This window comes from Athene noctua, chromosome 18, assembly GCF_965140245.1.
Source record: "Athene noctua chromosome 18, bAthNoc1.hap1.1, whole genome shotgun sequence".
Lineage (NCBI taxonomy): Eukaryota > Metazoa > Chordata > Aves > Strigiformes > Strigidae > Athene > Athene noctua.
Window position 1 is genome coordinate 9,309,028 of NC_134054.1, and position 18,127 is coordinate 9,327,154.

The window sequence follows — 18,127 nt, forward strand, 5'->3', positions numbered from 1 at the left end:
CATGGTAAATAAGAATGAAGAGTTGTAATTTTGACAGTGTTCAAGAACTATAATTCCAAAAGGAAAATATAGCCAAGAATTTCAAACTGTTTCATTGCAACAGAAAGGAAGCGTTCCACTTGAGAAATGTAATAGTGTACAATTTTTTAAATATTTCCAATTTATTTTAAATTGAGTGTGCATGGATATTAAATTAAAAATGGAGCACTAGACCTGTGAGACAAGTACATTCTCGGGTCTGTAAATCTAATATCTGCTTTATTTCCATCATTTGTACACCTTGCTTAAAATTATCATCCTCATTTTAAGGAGGGGTTTGAGCCATGAAGCAGTTAACTCGCTCATTCATGGGGGGGAGGATTTAACAGAATTCCCCTGAATTAAATAATTTTTTTTTCTGACTAGGTGTCATAGTGATATGAAATCCCAAAAGCAGCTTTTGTTTTTTCTTCTGGAGGGTAACCTACTATTACTAGAATCTATTACAATATCAATAATATTCTTCTGCATTCTTAGATAACTGTCAAGTTTGTTAGTGATTTTCAAAAATAATTTGTGTTTTATCATTACTGTATATTATATTTATGCTGTGCATTTTCATTGAACAAATATGTCGGTGCCTTGACTGTGGAACAGTGTCAAGTAGCACCTTTACTACTGTCTTACCCTTTAAGAAAGACTTTATTAGAAAAGGAGAATGACTAATGAGAAAGCATAGACTTAAGAATAGAGACAGCCAACATAGGCTCCATTAAAGTTTTCTAAAAAAGTTTTACTGGTTTTGGTTTCTTGCCTTTTTTTTTGTAATTGCTATACGTTGGTACCGTATGTTTGATGCTATATTTCAGTGCTATGTACTTGATCCGAATTAATTTTTTAATGCATGGGTATCCATATATTGCAAAGTAACTTAGAATAATAGATGTGGTTTTCAAGCTGTAGTTTGTCAACTGCCACTGAACCACAAAACTTAACTGATTTGCAGCTTGTCTACAGAAACTTAGCACTTTGACATTCTTTTCAGTTACAAGATTCATTGTGATAATCTATGAGAGTTTTTGAGGTTGAGCAGTGATCCTTGACTCAAACCAATTGGAGACTACTGAGCTGAAATAGCAATATTTACAAAATTTGCTATTTCACTGCTGGAGTAGCAATATTGAAGTGCATACCTGTACTTAAAAACAGTGCCTATAATGTTACATAAGGCCAGTGAAAATAAATCAAGGTTGAATAGTTTATTAGCAAAGTAGTAGGCAGGAAAAAAAACTTTCACAGTTTTTGTTGTTGTTTTGGTTTTAGTATTATTATTGGGGTGTGAGTTTAGGTGCTGAGAAGCCTGAAAAAACCTGTACTATAAAGCCTGTTTCTCTGGCCAGGATTGGTTTGGTTTTACAATAAATAGTTGGAAGGGGACAAGTGAAGAGTTGTTCAGTACATAATATAATTAAAATATATTATTCCTGTGAACACAGGACATAAAAATGCCTTACAAATGGGCAGCGGAATAAATGTCAGTGTGTAATGTAAATTATACAAAAGTTTAGCGCTCAGATAGTACTTCGCCACCGAGGAACGAGAAAAGATTAGGCTAGAAAGGACCTCCAGCAATTAGGTAGTGCATCCACCGGCCTCTGGCAGCATGAATTATATCTACATTAATCCAAACAGGTATTTGTCTAGCATATTCCACAGCTTCTGTAGGCTAACTATTCCCATCCTTAATTATCTTTGCCATTAGAAAGCTTTTCCTTGGAGTAACTCCTCGTTGCGATTTAAGCCCATTGCTACTTGTCTTCGTCCCTATAGTTATCAAAAATATCCTTCTACTTTCCTCTTTGTGGCAGCTTTGAACAATGTGAAGACCATATCATGTCCCCACTGTTTTCTGTTTCCCAAAAGAAACTAAGAATACCAGTTTGCTCATTTTAGACTTACAGAGCGTGTTCTAGCCACTTCGTCACCTTGTATTTCTCTGAATTCTCTCCACCAAAATGATATTGAGTTCTGTAGTTGAGACCTTCCTGCAGGAGACAAAAATGAAATAATAAGTTTGATTGCTTTAATATCCAGCACACCAGCTCTTACGTCCCCAAACGGTGTTCCCTTTCCCTGATAGCTCCCTGTTACTGATTCGTATGAAGTTTGGGCTTTCCTGTACTTGCAGAGCCTTTTCTGCTGAACCAAAGGCTAGCTAGACATACCCCACTTGCTTTTGTGTAGCTGATTATTCGCACCTAGGGTAGTACTTTGCATTTGTCTTTATTGAATTGCACCCTATTTATTTCAAACATTTGATCCACTTAGTCAAGCTCTTACAAAATTCTAATCCTCTTTTTCAATGATGTTTCAAAGAAATGTCTATTTACAAATGGATTTTAAATCCGGAATCATCCCTGAACTCTCCTTACATGGACTAAAGCCACATTTTGTTCAGAGTGAGTGAGGAATGACATTGTTTTCACCCAACTGGTCTTACTTGTGGGTATTGTTACAGGACCTAGAAATTAGACCCTACTTGTTTAATTCGCTGTCCGAGAATCAGAACATTACACTAATCATGTACAAGCAGAGAAGCTAGATAAAAGATGACACTAATAAGGATGGAATAATTTTACAGCCTGATCAAATGAAAAAATATATTTAAAGTATCAATTATGAACAAGTAGCTAGCTAATTGGTGGTTGAAAATATATGTTATTCCCAGTGTTTCACAGCAAGGAAAAAGACAAGTCGATGTCTAAAGCCCGTATTTAAGACAGTTCTTTAATGTGACCTAGATTTCAGAACTCTGTTGTTGCTGCTAGAAAAGCAATTTATTCTCTCTCCATTCACTTACCTTTAATGAGAAAAGATGAGTCAGCTTTTGAATAGGCACTGTCTGTACTGACTTTCAAATCAAAACATTTTAATAATGAAAAACAAGTAAGTGATATTATTATACCTTAAAATGCAGATGAGCTAACAAGATTAGTGCAGTCTCGGTAGGTTAATTTCCAGCATCTCTGAAGGAAGATTTCATTAAAGAGCAGACCTTTAAAAGTCTATGGACTTGTTTAGTTCATACTGTGACCCCACTATGAAAAAATTAATTGACTTTGTGCCACTTCCCATACAAGTTGTACTTGCTTTTGGTAACTATGGAGACTGAAGTCAAAACTCTCCTGAATCAACAATTTTACTGAATGGTAAATACTTCCTAAATGGTCCCTCTATTAATTTCTGTTGACAAAATGTTTAGAATTTTGATATATTAATCGTCAGTTATAGTATGATATTTTGACTTAAGGGGGGAGGAAAAAACCCTTTTGTAGCATGGAGATGCGGGTTGCTCAGAGTCAGAGGAAATACACAGGTGAGACAGGAACTGAACCTTGAGGTCTCAATCTCAAGGCTGCCTTCCCTCTTCTTTTAATTTGCAAGCACAGTTCAGACATGGTCGGTTGGTTACCAGGAGCAGTGGGTAACCCAGTGTCTCTCTGTGGGTATGTATGTCTGCACACCAGCCAGGGAGCAACTGTCTCATTATTTCAGGTACCGAAAAATAAAGCAACCGTTACAGTATGGAGCTGAACCGAAGGAGTTGTGTGTACTTTCATGCAGTTAATGCTGAGTTAATTTTCCATGGCCACACAACTATGAGCATCCTGAGAGAGCTGGATTAAAGCTGGCGAGGGGGAGGGGGAATGATCAGACCTTTGTTTGGAATGTCAATGTATGCTAAAGCTATCAGTGCTCATCTTGTCTAAGAGGGTTGGTAAGCTTTTCTGTCAGTTCCTTCAGTTGTCACATTTTTTCACTTTTTTTCAGTAGGTAGGAGTGAGAAGCTGAGGGCTAGCAGAGTTACTTAGACATATATGGTGCACAAGTGTGATAATTTAAAAGGAAAGAAGTACAGAGAAAGTTGATTGCCAAGAATGATATAGGAGCCTTTTTAAAAGTACATGTTAAGGAGAATTTGCAAGAGGAAAACATAATTGCTTGGTGCTTATGAAGGAGACCTAAATGAGGGACAAAATGTGCATAACTCTGATACTAAATCTGTTACCTCATGCCATAAAGCATATATGTCATTAGCTGGGAGTTAAGGATGGAGATTTTTGCCTTGCATTAGTGATTGCTACAGGTATTATGTTTGAATCCTTTGTAGTTAAGGTAAAATAAAGTATGCTAAGTTAGGCACATGATGGACTTTTTTTTTTTTTCCCTTCAGATTTATAACAAAAAAGGAGAGATATCTACTCTAGTTTCTAAGAACTTTTGACATTATTTTTAAAATATGCTGGCTTTAAAGTCATGTCTTCCTGTAAATCCTTTTATTTACGTGCAGCTATGGTGGTTTTTGTATCAGGCTAAGGATTATCTTGTGTTAATGTATTTTTACAATTCTTGCTTCAAAAAGAAAAAGTATTACTTGGGTCTGTAGTTGCTGCAAAATGAGCTCAGCAGAGAGTAGCTCTGTGTCTCTCAATTGTAGGTGGTTCATGCCAGCTCCCTGCGCAGTTTAATTTCATCATCAGTGCAAAAAAGTGAGATATTACTTATCAGGAAAGACGTATCATGTATTACTATTGCTTTTTAAATCTCAGACAATTTCTGCTCAATTCTAATTTTAGACAGTCATTTTAATTTGTTACCAATGAATACTTTCTAATTAAACTTATATTTAACAATCACATGCGTCAGTGAGCAGCGTGAGATGACAGTGATGGAAGTGGGTGGATAGCACAATAGATGGTGACAAGAGAAGTTGATCCAGTAAGGAAAGGAGGAGATGGATGAATTCCGGAACAGAGTAATCAGGGGAGCAAGAGAGTAGGAAAACTGAGGAAAAAATAAATTTAGAGCTGGGCCATTCCAGGCTGTTCCTGATTACCTAGTCCTGGTGCAAAGGCTTGTATTTCTGGAATAAGAATGTTTTATTCCAGATTCTTTATAATAATATGAAAGTGAATTTTACTGATTCAGAACAAGAATGTTCTCAAGAGAGTATTTATTTCTATGAATTTAACTTTTTTTGTAGCCTACTTGGCATTTGTGCAGAATTCCCCAGTTACGGACTATTTCTCTAATTTTTTAATATATAATGGGTTTCCTGTCTTCAGCAGGTAGAGATTTGTAGGTATAAACAAAACGAGTTTCAAATCAACTTATGCAAATATTCCTCCAAAATTACTTTGTAAATTGTAGTGTATTCAATGAGTATGTTAAATGCATTTTAAAAAGCAAATAATATGAGGCAGTAGCTTATGCGGAATTTAATGTTTGGTCAGAATGAGCTAGTCTAAAACTCCCTTCTGCTTTCATTATCCCTTACCTTTGAGGGCTTATGCTTTCCTGACCTAATGACTAAACAAACACAATACATTCATGACTACAATAGCTATCATGTTGAAGGACATACTGCCTCATGGTATCGTGGCCTCCTTAAAATTGTTGAGCTTCTGACTATCTGATGTGTGGTATATGAAAAGGCACTGTAAGCCAAACATGATACATATTGACTGTATTACAAGCATATTGAAATAATAAGCTTGCCTTTTTTTCAGTGTAAGTTGCTAAATAACTCCTGTCTTTTCTGAAAGGTGATTACATTACAAAAATAGTAATCATTAGTAGTACTTTGAATTCCTTTCATGTCAGCATTTCAAGGAATGCAGTCTTCAGCTTTTTTTCTGCTAAAAGATACTCCCAGTTTCACATCACTAGCGGGTGTAGCTGCTCAGAATCTAGCCTGTGACACTAAGTAATGGCATCAATCTTACTCTCCAGTGTACCTTAGAAGAACAGCTTCTATTTGGTGAAGCAGACAGCGCAGTGCTTATTTTGCTGTACTCTTTCCATTCCATTTAAAAGACGGAATGTTTTATAGTAATGCTATTGCGAAGTATGTACTGCAAGCTCCGGTGGCTTCTGCCATTTCTCTGTAATTGGTTGTACACGTTTGATTGCCATCAGCTAAGCAGAAGAAAGTACTTTATTGCCCTTGCAATAAAGTGTTGTGCTTGCTTTGTGCTTTCACTACTAACCTCCTGCATGGATAAAAATGAGCATTGGCTAGACTTTTTGTTTCTCATTTTAATAACAGTCTAAATTGCTTGGATCCTCCAGTACCTAAAACTTTTATTGAAAGGAGAATATTAGTCTTTATTTGAAAAAACATGTAGTTTTGTTTGGTTTTGTTGTATTTCCAATATTCAGCTTCTGGAAAGGTACATTTTTTAAGTAATATTTCAGGAGGATAATTCTTTATCCTTCTTGAGGACACATAGCAGCAGGCTCATGGCTCACATGACTATAGCTCTCACTCATTTCTGAAGAGCTTAAGTGCACACACAGGGCAGAATTTGTTCTAAATTTGGATTTCCTTATTTGTTAGGTAGGAGAGCAATATGTCTATGGTAATGTCTGATCACATGTACTGATTTAGGTCATTCTTATTTCCTTAAATTAGTCAGTTGACTGATCATTGTTCATATATTACAACTTCTAGTGTATCCGTAGTTTCTAATTAACTGTACCAAGTTATTCACAAAAAGTATTGGAAGAAAAATATTTATAATAGTTTGTAATTTAAAAATTACCATAAAGATCTTCATTGATCAGATAATCCTTCAGCATGAGAAGCAAACTATTTTATAGATCTTATTCTGAATTGCAACCTGATATGATGTAATTGTTTTAATAAGAGATTAATGAGTTTGCCAACATGGATGAGTCAATATCTTATGATTAATAGGAAATGGGAAAACACAAGGTCATCTTTCACCATGCCCTGAATATCTGAAGTAAGAAAAATATTTTTCCTGAAGCATGGTTTCTAGGAACAAGACTGAAGGGAGACAAGCCAATCTGCCAGTGATACTCTAAATTAGCATAAATTTCAGTTGATAGTATTTCCCAGATGTCTCCACTTGAAAACTACTTACTCCATCTTTGTTTTATTAAATTACCAACAACAAAAGAAAAAGAACAATTTCTTTTAAATGGAATTTGATATGTGAAAGAAAGGAATGGAATGTCCCCTTAGCAGAGTATTATTCATAAACTGAAACACATTTGTTTGTGGGAAGAGCACTTGAAATGGTTTAAAGAATAAAGTGGCATACAAGCAAATGCCAGAAGTGCATACTCACTTCTGAAAGCTGTCTTTGTGAACCTGAGTTTTTATACTTAATTTACAAATAATCAGTAAAATACAGTATATATCGTTGACAGCCTCAAGAAATAAAGGGCCATTTTATGCCTGCACCCCACTGAACACACTCGACAAACAAGGCTGAATATTTCTCCACAAATTTTTGCTTTAGCCGTGTCAAAGTGCATCACTCACAGAGGAGTTTCTCTGCTGGTCTTGCACCATATGATACCTCTAGTCTCCTCTGGGATATTCCCATAGTCCATTAACACTCTGGAGTCCAAGATCAGATAACCTAGAACCAGCAAGTCAGATCTTCAGCCTTCCATCCGCTTTGCATTGCCTAGATAGCTCAAAGAGAGGAGCCAGAGGCACTGGGAATCTTAACTAAGAAATTTTGCATTATTATTATTGAGGCCACAGGAGGAAGGTTTCAGTGTTGGTAAGAGCTGAACTGGTTGATACTGAAAAGGGATCAGAATTCAAAACCTTATTTATCAAGTGATAGAGAAAACTGTTTATAATGTCCTTTAACAAACCTTGTATGTCGGGAATACTTTTAGCAGGAAATTCATATTTCTGAAAAAAAGTCACGATTTTTGAAAAACTAATATTAAATATAAATAAATTATAAGCAGGGAAATAAAGGGTAGTTCTGAGCTAGCTTATGCTCTCACTTTAAAAAATACATATAACTGGAAAAGTCAAGCTAGATAAAGGATATGTAAAAAAGACATCCTTATTTCTGTTGTTGGTCAAAGAATGTGTTCATTGTGCAACTCAGTACTTGTACTTTGTGGCTTTTGAATTCCAGATAAATATTACATCCCTTAAGCTTGATACTTCATATTAATTCCAGACAAGGTGGTTTAATGATAGAGCCACGAGATTGTTTAACCCTAACAGGAAACGAACTGTAGCCAGACAACCTTTTATGGAGGATGACAAAGCTGTGAACACTGCTGGAAAGAAGTTTATGCTTCACAAAAGAGTTTTTAGGGTGAGATTAACACCTCTGGTAGGCAGCTATCCCTAAGCAACTCTTCAAATTCATCAGTAAAGTTTGTGTGACTGCTTATCATGGAAGCAGGGTTTTAAACTCTGGCCTTAAGGCTAAGATAAAGCGTTTAAGGACGTACTTGTCCTGAAGCATCTAAATAGTCCCACTTTGGCCAAATCTATATAGAATCCTAGTCAACGGTAAATTTTTGAACAGTTCTTATTGTAGTCTTTCATTTCATTTCTGTAAACTTGCATTTCTTTTGAGTAATTTTGTCAGAAAATAAGAAAAATAAAGCATATTTGGGCTGCAATATTTAGATGTAAGGGAAATAACTGTCAGTTTTGAGTCAACTGAATATTCATGATATGGTATCTGCTGTTATTATTTGCATCTGCTGATCTCCACATTTCTTTTGCTTTAGTATTTCTTAACTTATTGTAAAAAAACCACCCAACCACATCATTGCACAGTTTCTAGGTTTGTCACTACCCAGGAAAATGAGGCTTTTTCCTAATATCTGTATTTTCCCCCTTGTTCCTAAAGGGACATCCTTTGATCATGCTACGTGCAGCTTTTATTGAGGGAGAGTATATGCATTCTGTCTTGGAAACAGTAGGCAAAATCTCTAATATCTGTCACTTCACACAAGTGTATAATTTGGGCTGACCTTTCTACATACAACCAACCAAGTCTCAACACTGATGCATTTTCTTTGTCCTGTTAACCCAAGGAAGTGATAAGAATTGATGAGATCCACACTTTATCAAGCACCAGGAAAATTTCATTTGCCCTAGGGTTTCATTTCCTTTCTGCTTTATATAATGTTAACCTTACAACAGTGATTATCACAGCAGGCATCTTGCAGCTGAGGAGGGAAGCAGTCCCCAGGGATGCTGCCTTACTGCTCTGTGGCCAGCTGCAGCACTACTGGTGTACATGCAACAGCAAGTGGTTTATGGGGGTTTGGGGTTTTTTTGCATATTATTATAGAAATCTCCTTTGCATTAACCTTAATTAAATGCATATACTCGGAAGAAACTAATGGTAGGCTATAATGTCTTTTGGCTAACATACACTCTCTCAGGAGGCTGCTTATTCTATTTGGGTAAAGGGTGCTTTGGACTGAATCCATTTCTTTTGCATGCGTAATTACTTCTGCAGTTTTACTTTTTCTTTACCTTGCAAAAGATAAACAATCACAAATGGTTGAATAGCAAGAAGCCCTGTATTTTCTGCTGAAATTGTTTATATATATATTGTAAATCTGTAATTTTCTTAAGATGATCTATGCAGACAGCTGCAGCCAAGATATATTATTTATGAAGTTTCATCAAAGACTGTAGCAATTCACAGAAGAAATCATAAATATGTAGGAAACCTAAGACTGCCGGAGTTTATATAGGCTAAATCCTGTATCTTTCAGACATTTCTGACTGTTTGAGCTCCTTTACCTCCGATTTACTCCAGGTGAGAGTTTAGCAGTCTTTCAAAGCAAGTCCTGGAAGAGACAATAAATCTGACCCTGGAGGGTGTGAAAAAGTAGAGCACTAGGAAGTAGATCAACTCATGAATGATTCATGGAGAAAGTGAGCTTCAAGGAAGTGAAGGTGATGTCTAGGGAAATACTATGCAAAACATGAGAGCCTCCTTGCTACCATGGGAAATACCAAGAAATATAAGTACAAATCTAACAGTGAAGGAACAGAGTAAAGGGGAACAGCAGTGGAAAAACTAGTGGTGAAAGAGAAAAATGTGGAAAATGAAGACATTAAAAACCTACAGATGTAGGTGGAACTTGGAAGCATATAAAGAGTGGAGAGGGTATACAATCAGATGTATATAAAGTCAAAAAAACCCCAGATAAAGCTATGGAGATCTCCAGAATCTCATTTATAGGTGACAAGTGTATTCAGTGATTTTGAAAAGCGTAGTCTTTCATGGTTATGAAAAGAATACGGAGCATCAATTATCATTGCTACTGATGTGCTGTTCTTCATTTAGAAGGAAAAATAAAAAATAATTTTAGTCAGATTACTAGTAAAAAAAAAAAAAAGTGTAATTGTCACTGATGAATGAAACAGGTCATGTAGGGAATTCACATGAGTACAGAGCAGATACTGAGGGGCTTATTCATAACTGAGCAAATCCATTGTCATTTGTTTTGAATATACATGTTACATGCAAGAATGAGGAGAGGCCAGGGCACATGGAAGCAACTAAAGGATTAATCTTTTTGACATTTAAATCATTAGAAAATATCCATGTTGAATACAGGTCCTATCTTTTGTGGGAGTGGAAGGAAAAAACAGTGATCATGTCTAGCACATTTATAACTTAAAACATCATTTTCTTCCTTCCTTCAAAGGAGTCAGACCCTGAAAACCATGACACAGCAACTACCTTGTATTTAAAGGGAAGTAGCTGTGGATTATTCTCTCTCAAAGGTAGTAGGTGGCACCTTTTGAGGAACAGATTGTATAGATGTATGCTAAACTGAGATAATTGACTGATTCGGGATAAAAGTGAAAAGAAAAAAGTTAATCCAGCTGTAATTCAAACTGTTAATTAAAGATGTAATGGTACTCTTCTACAGTTACCAGTTCTCAGGTTCCTGAATTCTGGAGTTTTGGTAGATTTACTTGTTGCTCTTCACTTGGTACCTACAGGTGTAATTCTCAGATGGCTTATACCTGCTTCAGAGTGCCAAGTCATGATTCAGTGGCTGTAAACTCAGTTTATCTTTGAGAACTGAAGTTATCCTTTTCCAGATTTTTAAGAAGGACGGACCACACTAGAGACAAAGGTGTGATGATGGGAGAAAAGAAAATGAGCCTTTTAAGAAAGAAATTTTTTTTAAAAAAGTGCAGTTAGGGCATGCCTTGGTATGAAGCAGCTTTCAAAGATCATATGGTGCGTGCAGTCCAGCACATTTTCCAAATAAAAGTCTTAAATCTAAAACAGGCTCACAGATGGTTCTAATGAGCTGGTCTTTGAGATATACTGTGACTTGAACAAAAATAGTTTAACTCCTAAGACACTAACATTTCGAGATGACTTTCAAGCTAAAGCACTTGCAGTACGATTTTCATGCATATTGTAATTTTATATATATTTCTAGTCTCTGAAAAAGGGAGGTTTTGCAGGACCTTGCACTTTGTTTTATATTGCAGTACAATATCTCAAACGCATACATCAGGAGCATTTTTGCACATTGGATGATGCTTTCCAGAACTTTCAAGCTTTACAAACATTTGGTTTTTAACAAACAGTAATAAAAAGGGTAAAGGTTTCCTATGAAAATTTAATTTTTAAAGTGATATAGTATAGTACCCTACTAAATTTATTACTCATCGTTTTCATGGACAGGCTTTCAGACAAAGAACAAAGTCCAAGACTTGAGTTTTTAAGATTAGCATGACTGATAATTATGAAAGGGGAAAAGAGAGCACGATTGCTTAATGCAGACAAAAATGGCACCCTTTCAGAATGATTTATTTTAATTTAACTTTTCAGTGTTAAATACTTTAATTCCCAGAAACATTACTGTAAATCACAAAATTAAGCAATGCATTTAGTAAATTAAGCTTTGTCAGGGTATGTAGACATAGATAAGTATGCATACAAATTTCTCTTACATATTTTCTCTGAATCTGTCTTTTAAGTGTTTTGGAGTTTGTGTCTAAATTCCCAAAGAATTATGTATAAACAGAGAAGTTGGTGATAAACCAAACAGCAGAGGATTTCATTCTGCCCAGAGTTCTACCTCATGTAGTTATTAGTGTCTGTATGCAATAGCTGTAAAAATAGACCTCAGCAGATCGCAGGCAGAGGGGGTTTTTTGGTCACTTCGTATACGTGTAAGTTACAATAAAAAGTTCAAAAAGAGTTAATACAATTAAAAGTTCAAAAAGAGTTAACTACTACACTCTTAATCTGACCAGGCTGTCGCTTCTACAAAAAAAATGCTAGTAATAAAAGTAATCAAATGGTTTATAGCTTTGTAGCACAGCAAATATTAATTAAATCGTATTGTTTGTATTATTATCTGTTACAAAAATAGTGAGAGTTCATTTATAATCTTCTTATAACATGGTTTGAAATTACAGCATTCTAACACACTATTTCAAAACTATGTTCGTTGTGTCACTTAAGCATAGAGACACATCTTATTTCTTTATTTCATCTTAGGTCTGCCTTATGGATGGGAAGAAGCTTATACAGCAGATGGAATCAAATATTTTATCAAGTAAGTAGTTCTGAGGGAAAATGGGTCAGAGTTGAAATAAAACCACATCAGACTAAACACATTTTTAAACTGAGAACTAATGGGAAAATGAGTACAAGAGCAAAAGGTGTCATATGGTTTATATACGTATTTGTTACCAACATCACTTGTTCTTTTCTGGGTTTTGTGACTTTACTGTCCAGAGGGTTCTAGAGGGCTTACTCACAAATCCACCTGAAATTCAGTGAGAACTGTCTCTCAGTCCTTCAGATGTCTTTGAAAACCCTAGTCTACGATGTTGAGAACTTCCCCAATAATATATTTGGCCCAATAATGAACCCAGGAGATCAGAAAAAAAAATCTCACTCACTAAATAAGTTTACAAGTCTAACTATCTATTTTTTAAAATGCCCTTATATGTTGGGGAAGTGGAAGAATTCTTAGAATTCTTTAGCTTTTCAGAAGGTATGCTCTGTTTTCACCTAAATCCAAAAGTACTGATAGGGTTTTTGGACGTCATAACCTGCTGCCTTGTGTGGGAATAATTTATTCTGTTGCTGCAAGAGGTTGAAGGAACGGGACTGAAAGCGTTTAGCTACGTTTATAAAATGATTAAGAGATTTCCAACTGCCATATTACTCATTTAGAATAAAAGCCATTATACTCTAGACTTTACACTTAAGATGCTAAATGGAGGCTTACTAACTTGAGTAACACAGAATATTGACACTTCACAGTACCACTGGCTGCAGGTTAGGCAACTTTGATTCCATCAATAATGGCACTGACGCTGCAAAAGCCTTCTTTTGTATTCTGCATATATACTATTTTTTGTTCTTGATTTCTACCCTATGAAAATTATGCCTATGGTTTCCATAGGGTTTGCTTTCTACATTTTCAAGGAGTTGTCAAAGATAAAGCCATACTCCACATAGCTGGCTTATAGGAAGTACTTATAGTAGTGAATTTCACTGACTGGTGTTCAGGATAGACACTGCAACAGGGAGCAGTTATTATGCACCTCCACAAAAAAATACAGAAAATGATGTCTGTATCAGGAGTTACCTGTGATTTTTTTTTAGAAGGTATTGCAAACAAATTAATTTTTCAAAACTCTCCAGAGACTAGAGGAAAGGTGACATTGATATTACAATAACGCAGTGTCCAAAGCATAAAGAAAACCTCTACAAAAGCATTAAAAGCAGTAATCATTTGAAGATGTAATCATCTGGGGGAAAAAAAAAACAAACAACAAAGCACTAAGCTTGAGCCCTTCTTACTTGCATTTTTGGCTTTCCTTAACTATAACATTTCCTTAGTGATCATTTTTCTGAAAGACTAAAAGGAAGAAGTGCAGTGCAAATTAATTATTTATAAAAAATTTTTTAAAACGTATATTTTTTTAAAACCAAATCAAAAGTAGGGTTTATGTTTAATGTCTTGCAGGTAGAGAATTTAAAGCTTTTTTACAAAGACCTATCTGATAAAAGCTATAGGAATTTGTTGTATACCAAAGGAAATTTTTTTTTTTCAATTGTATCCTCTGGTTCTGGAGGAAATATGCATGAAAAAGAAGTAGCTCTTGCCGTGTGTCCCAGAAGATTCAGGTACTTAATTGGGCAGTATGCTGTTGTTTTTTCCAGAATATAGTGAATGTTATTTCATATAATAGGTTTTTTTTTATTATTCCTCTAAAAGATTGAAACAATTGGTGAAATACAGAAGTCACCTCCATTTCATATCTATCATGAATCATTGTTTAGTTGTTATTATAGTTATTGTACCTGCTGAAATTTGCATATTGTTTAATTCTTACAGGTGCCAGGAAGACACTATTTTGCAGGTGGGCTTCCACAGTCTCCTAAAAGACAGGAAGGGCAGCAAATAAATCTTTGCAGTGAGATAAAATTGCTTTCATCCCAAACTCTTATAAAAGTCACATAAATAACATTGCAGTTTATGTATTAGCTAGCCAAGAAAAGCAGGGACATTTTTTTCTTTTTTTTTCAAACATGCTGTGCTGTTGTCCTTGACTCACCCTGTGCTGCCTCGAGCTAGATGTATTAAAGCAGACATGTTTTTTTCTGCAGAGGTTTCCAAACACACTGTATATAATACTGCATTCCAGCTCTAATCGAAGCATGGCTTTTATTTTCAGACAGATGTAGGTTACTACATGGGATTTCTACCAAAAAAAATTGTAGAAAAATAACTTAGGAAATGAAAGTGAATTAAAAGCCAATTTCATAGCAGTGGAAATAAATACAAGAGCAACTATTAAAACAGAGCACTGTTCCCTTGGTCTCCATCTGTTCATACAGGGAGCCATTATAGGACAGTTGGAAAGTTAAGGTGGATGCTGGATTCTGTTCTGGGTAAAACACTTTAAATACTCTAGGTTTATACCTGGAAACTAAGCTTGAAGATAGTATTATCTAGCAATAATAGCAAATAAAATATAGAAATGGAATAGAAGACATCTCACATTCTTGAAACATTTCATCCCCCCTCTTTTTTTTTCTTGTTTTGTTACTGTGCTTCTCATACAAGTACTTATCTTGATGACTCAGCAGAAAGCTAGATTCGCTGAATATCTGTAAGACATTTTTTTTTAAGTTCTACATTTGGATGCTGAACTATTGCAGATATGACAATGACAATAAGATGCATATTAGCAACAGCAAAATCTCATTTAGTCTAGGTGGTGGAAGCAGAATTTGCAGAAAGCATCAGCTGTTTTGCATGTTATCCCCACCTGCTGAAACGACAGATTTGAATTGAGTAGTTCACATGAAGAGGCTTTTTCAGAATTTTTGCATATCTGATCTTTGATTGTTAATGTCTCACAAACGTTCTTCCTTCTTAATGTGCTCCTGGCATTACAAGTGATAGTGCCCCAGGTTTTCCATCGTTCTTACCTTCTGTAATCTGTCCTATAAAGTCCTGCATGTCAGTCTTTATATGGCAGGCGAGGAAAATCTCTCCATTTTAATTGCAGAGAAGGGTATGGAATCACCCCTCATGACCACTGTCTAAAAACTTCTGTTCTTCTGAATGGAGCCACCACACTGAAGTGGTGTTAAGAGCTCTTAATGCAGTTCATTAGAATGGAATTAACTAAGCATTGCAATAAGACATGGTGGTAATTAATATTAATTTTAACTATTTCCTTATTTTGCTTTCATCACTGTTTCCAAATGCCTTTGCAGAGCGTAAGCCAGGCTTTCCACATGCTTAAAAATTCATACCTCTTACTACGCTTTGTAATGTGTATGAAGTCAGCCTGAGAAAGTTAACTATTTAGAGCAAGGAGCAGGGGTTGTGTAAGTCTGTTGTTTCTAACACCGAATGGTAGAGATTTCAAAATGAAAATTCTACCCAACACTGAAATTAACCATTTCTAGGAGGAACTTAGCTTGAGGTGCATTTTATCAGCTGATCTTTTTCAGTAGGATTTAATCTAATTGTTTAAATGGAGATTAGCAGAATAGTTGATACTTTACAGCCCTGGTACTAATACTGTAACCTTCTTGTTCTCTTTGGCTGCGAATTTCAATCCTTTCATTCCTTGGTGTTTAGAATAACCAAAGCTGTGAGGGGCTTAAGAGTATTTCAACACTAGCCCACTTCCATGTATACAAACAGATAGAAAAACATGCTACAATTTCTGAAGTGCAGCCACAATTAAACTGATCTTACATATGAATTGTCAGTTTTCTTATTATGCAGTTAGGCTGTGAGGCTATATAGAAGCTGCAATGGCTCTGTTTAAATCCACAGCAGCTTTACAATATGCTAAGGACAATCAAATATTATTTTAATTAGTAGTTGCCTTCAGTACCAACATACTTTATTGGGCCATCAAGTAGCTGAGTCCATAAATCTATATGTTATAAATCTAATGCAGTAAACACCCCAGAATGGAATCTTAAGAGCACATAAGCTTGAGACAGCTTGCTGTGAAATTTCCATAAATATCTCTGAAGGGGGTGTAGCAATATGAAGTGCATGAGAAATCAGAGTTTAAAAGAAGCAAACCAGCTGGCTTGTGTTACACACTAAAGTGAAACCCACTTGTGTGAATAACTGACATGAATAAAACATTTACATGGCTGTATTCCTAAGGGGCTGAACAGCTCTCTATACCTACCAGGGAAAGCTGTATCCTGTCCATGAATCCTCACCTTAAGACAATTTTTGAAATCACCTCCTTTATTCAGGAAATCATTCCAGACTCTCAGAAAATTATTTTCAATCAACCAGGTTGCTAAGATCAGTCACAAAGTATGGGCAAGTGTGAGAAAACTACCTTTTAGACTGCTGGTGTGTCATAAACTCACGTGATTCTGCACTAGGCATTAAGGTCATGTGTATAGGTTTACCATGAAATAGCAAACAGTAATGTAAGCCTCTCTGACTTACATCTCAGTATGCATTGGAAACAAAGCAAATTCAAGTGTCTTACTAATATAATATAAATTAACAGTTAGCAGAAGGACAAAAATTACACCAACAGACTGAAAGCTAGGGATCAGCTTCATTGCTAGGATAGCTGTGCTTTCCTCGGGCTGGAGACTAAAGTTTGGATTTGGCCCAGGTATGTTTTAAGATAACCTGGTGTACTTTAAAGTAATGGAGAAGGCAAGCACTATTTTATTTTGCATGTAGCAATACAGTCAGTCATTCAAATGTAGCACCAGATTCACACCCCATCAATTAATGTGTAATAGAAGCGTGTTACTGGTGCCTCTTTCCTCACCGATTCACATTTGGTATTTCTATCCTGTTTATATCAGCCAGTTTGGTTAAGAAGAGTTGAGATTCTGACCTCATTTGCTTAAAGTGACAATTGAATGTAGCCTAATGGGGTTTTCAGCAGTCCACTGCAGTTCCAAAATCACAGAATAAAATTATAGAAAAGTCTAGATTGGAAGAGATGTCTGGAAGTCATCTCATTTAACTGTATATTGAAGAGTAAGTTATCCAGAGCCCTGTCAAACCATGTCTTGGATATTTCCAGTGAGGGGGATTTCACCACCTATCTGGGCACCCTATTCCAATATTTAGTTGTTCTCACAGTGAAGAATATTTCCTTAATCTAGATAGGATTTCCCCTGAAGCAATTCATGCCCATTGCGTCTTAGCTGTTGCCATACATCTTTGTGAGAAGAGTGCCTCCATTTTCTTTATAACTGCCTTTTAGGTATTGGGAGACTTTGATTAGACACCCACACCCCACCCCCTGAGCTTTCTCTTCTCTAGGCTGAACAAACCCAATTCCTTCAACCCAATTTCTTCATGTGCCAAGCTCTCCAACCCTCTAATCATCTTGGTGACCCTCCACTGGATCCTCTCCAATTTTTCCATTGTCTGTCTCAAACTTGGAGGACCAGTGTACTGAAGAGACCCCACATAATAAGGTAAAAAAGTTCAAAATGAGCTAATTTTACTTGTTAGATGATTAAGGCTGTTCTGTTGTAAGAAATTAAATTACTGATTTTCTAACAGAAATTCGAAGGGGGCTAATGAGCCCTCATAAAGTATCACCTACATCCAGATGTGTAGTATGTGCTTACCAGTCAACTGGGAGACATTAGGATTGGAAGAGTTTTGCAAGTAAGAGAAAGGCCATCTTGTTCAATTTTAAAGCTGGTCTTGTGGCTATTTTTGCTCAGGCTTAGTTCAGGTGTAACGCTGAATGACTTTACTAAGTGTTGTAACCACTATTAGCATAAAATTGTACTTTTGTTGTATGCTCTGA

General features: G+C 35.9%; 1 protein-coding gene across 5 annotated transcripts in view; it reads left to right on the forward strand.

The window, feature by feature from the left end:
• Window positions 1-18,127, forward strand: part of STXBP4 (syntaxin binding protein 4) — a 73,961-nt gene that overhangs the window by 43,289 nt on the left and 12,545 nt on the right. For all 5 annotated transcript variants that reach the window (XM_074921876.1, XM_074921877.1, XM_074921879.1 and 2 more), the window contains one exon: window positions 12,330-12,387. In XM_074921876.1, the coding sequence (XP_074777977.1) occupies window positions 12,330-12,387 (58 nt within the window). The remainder of the gene's footprint in view (window positions 1-12,329; window positions 12,388-18,127) is intronic.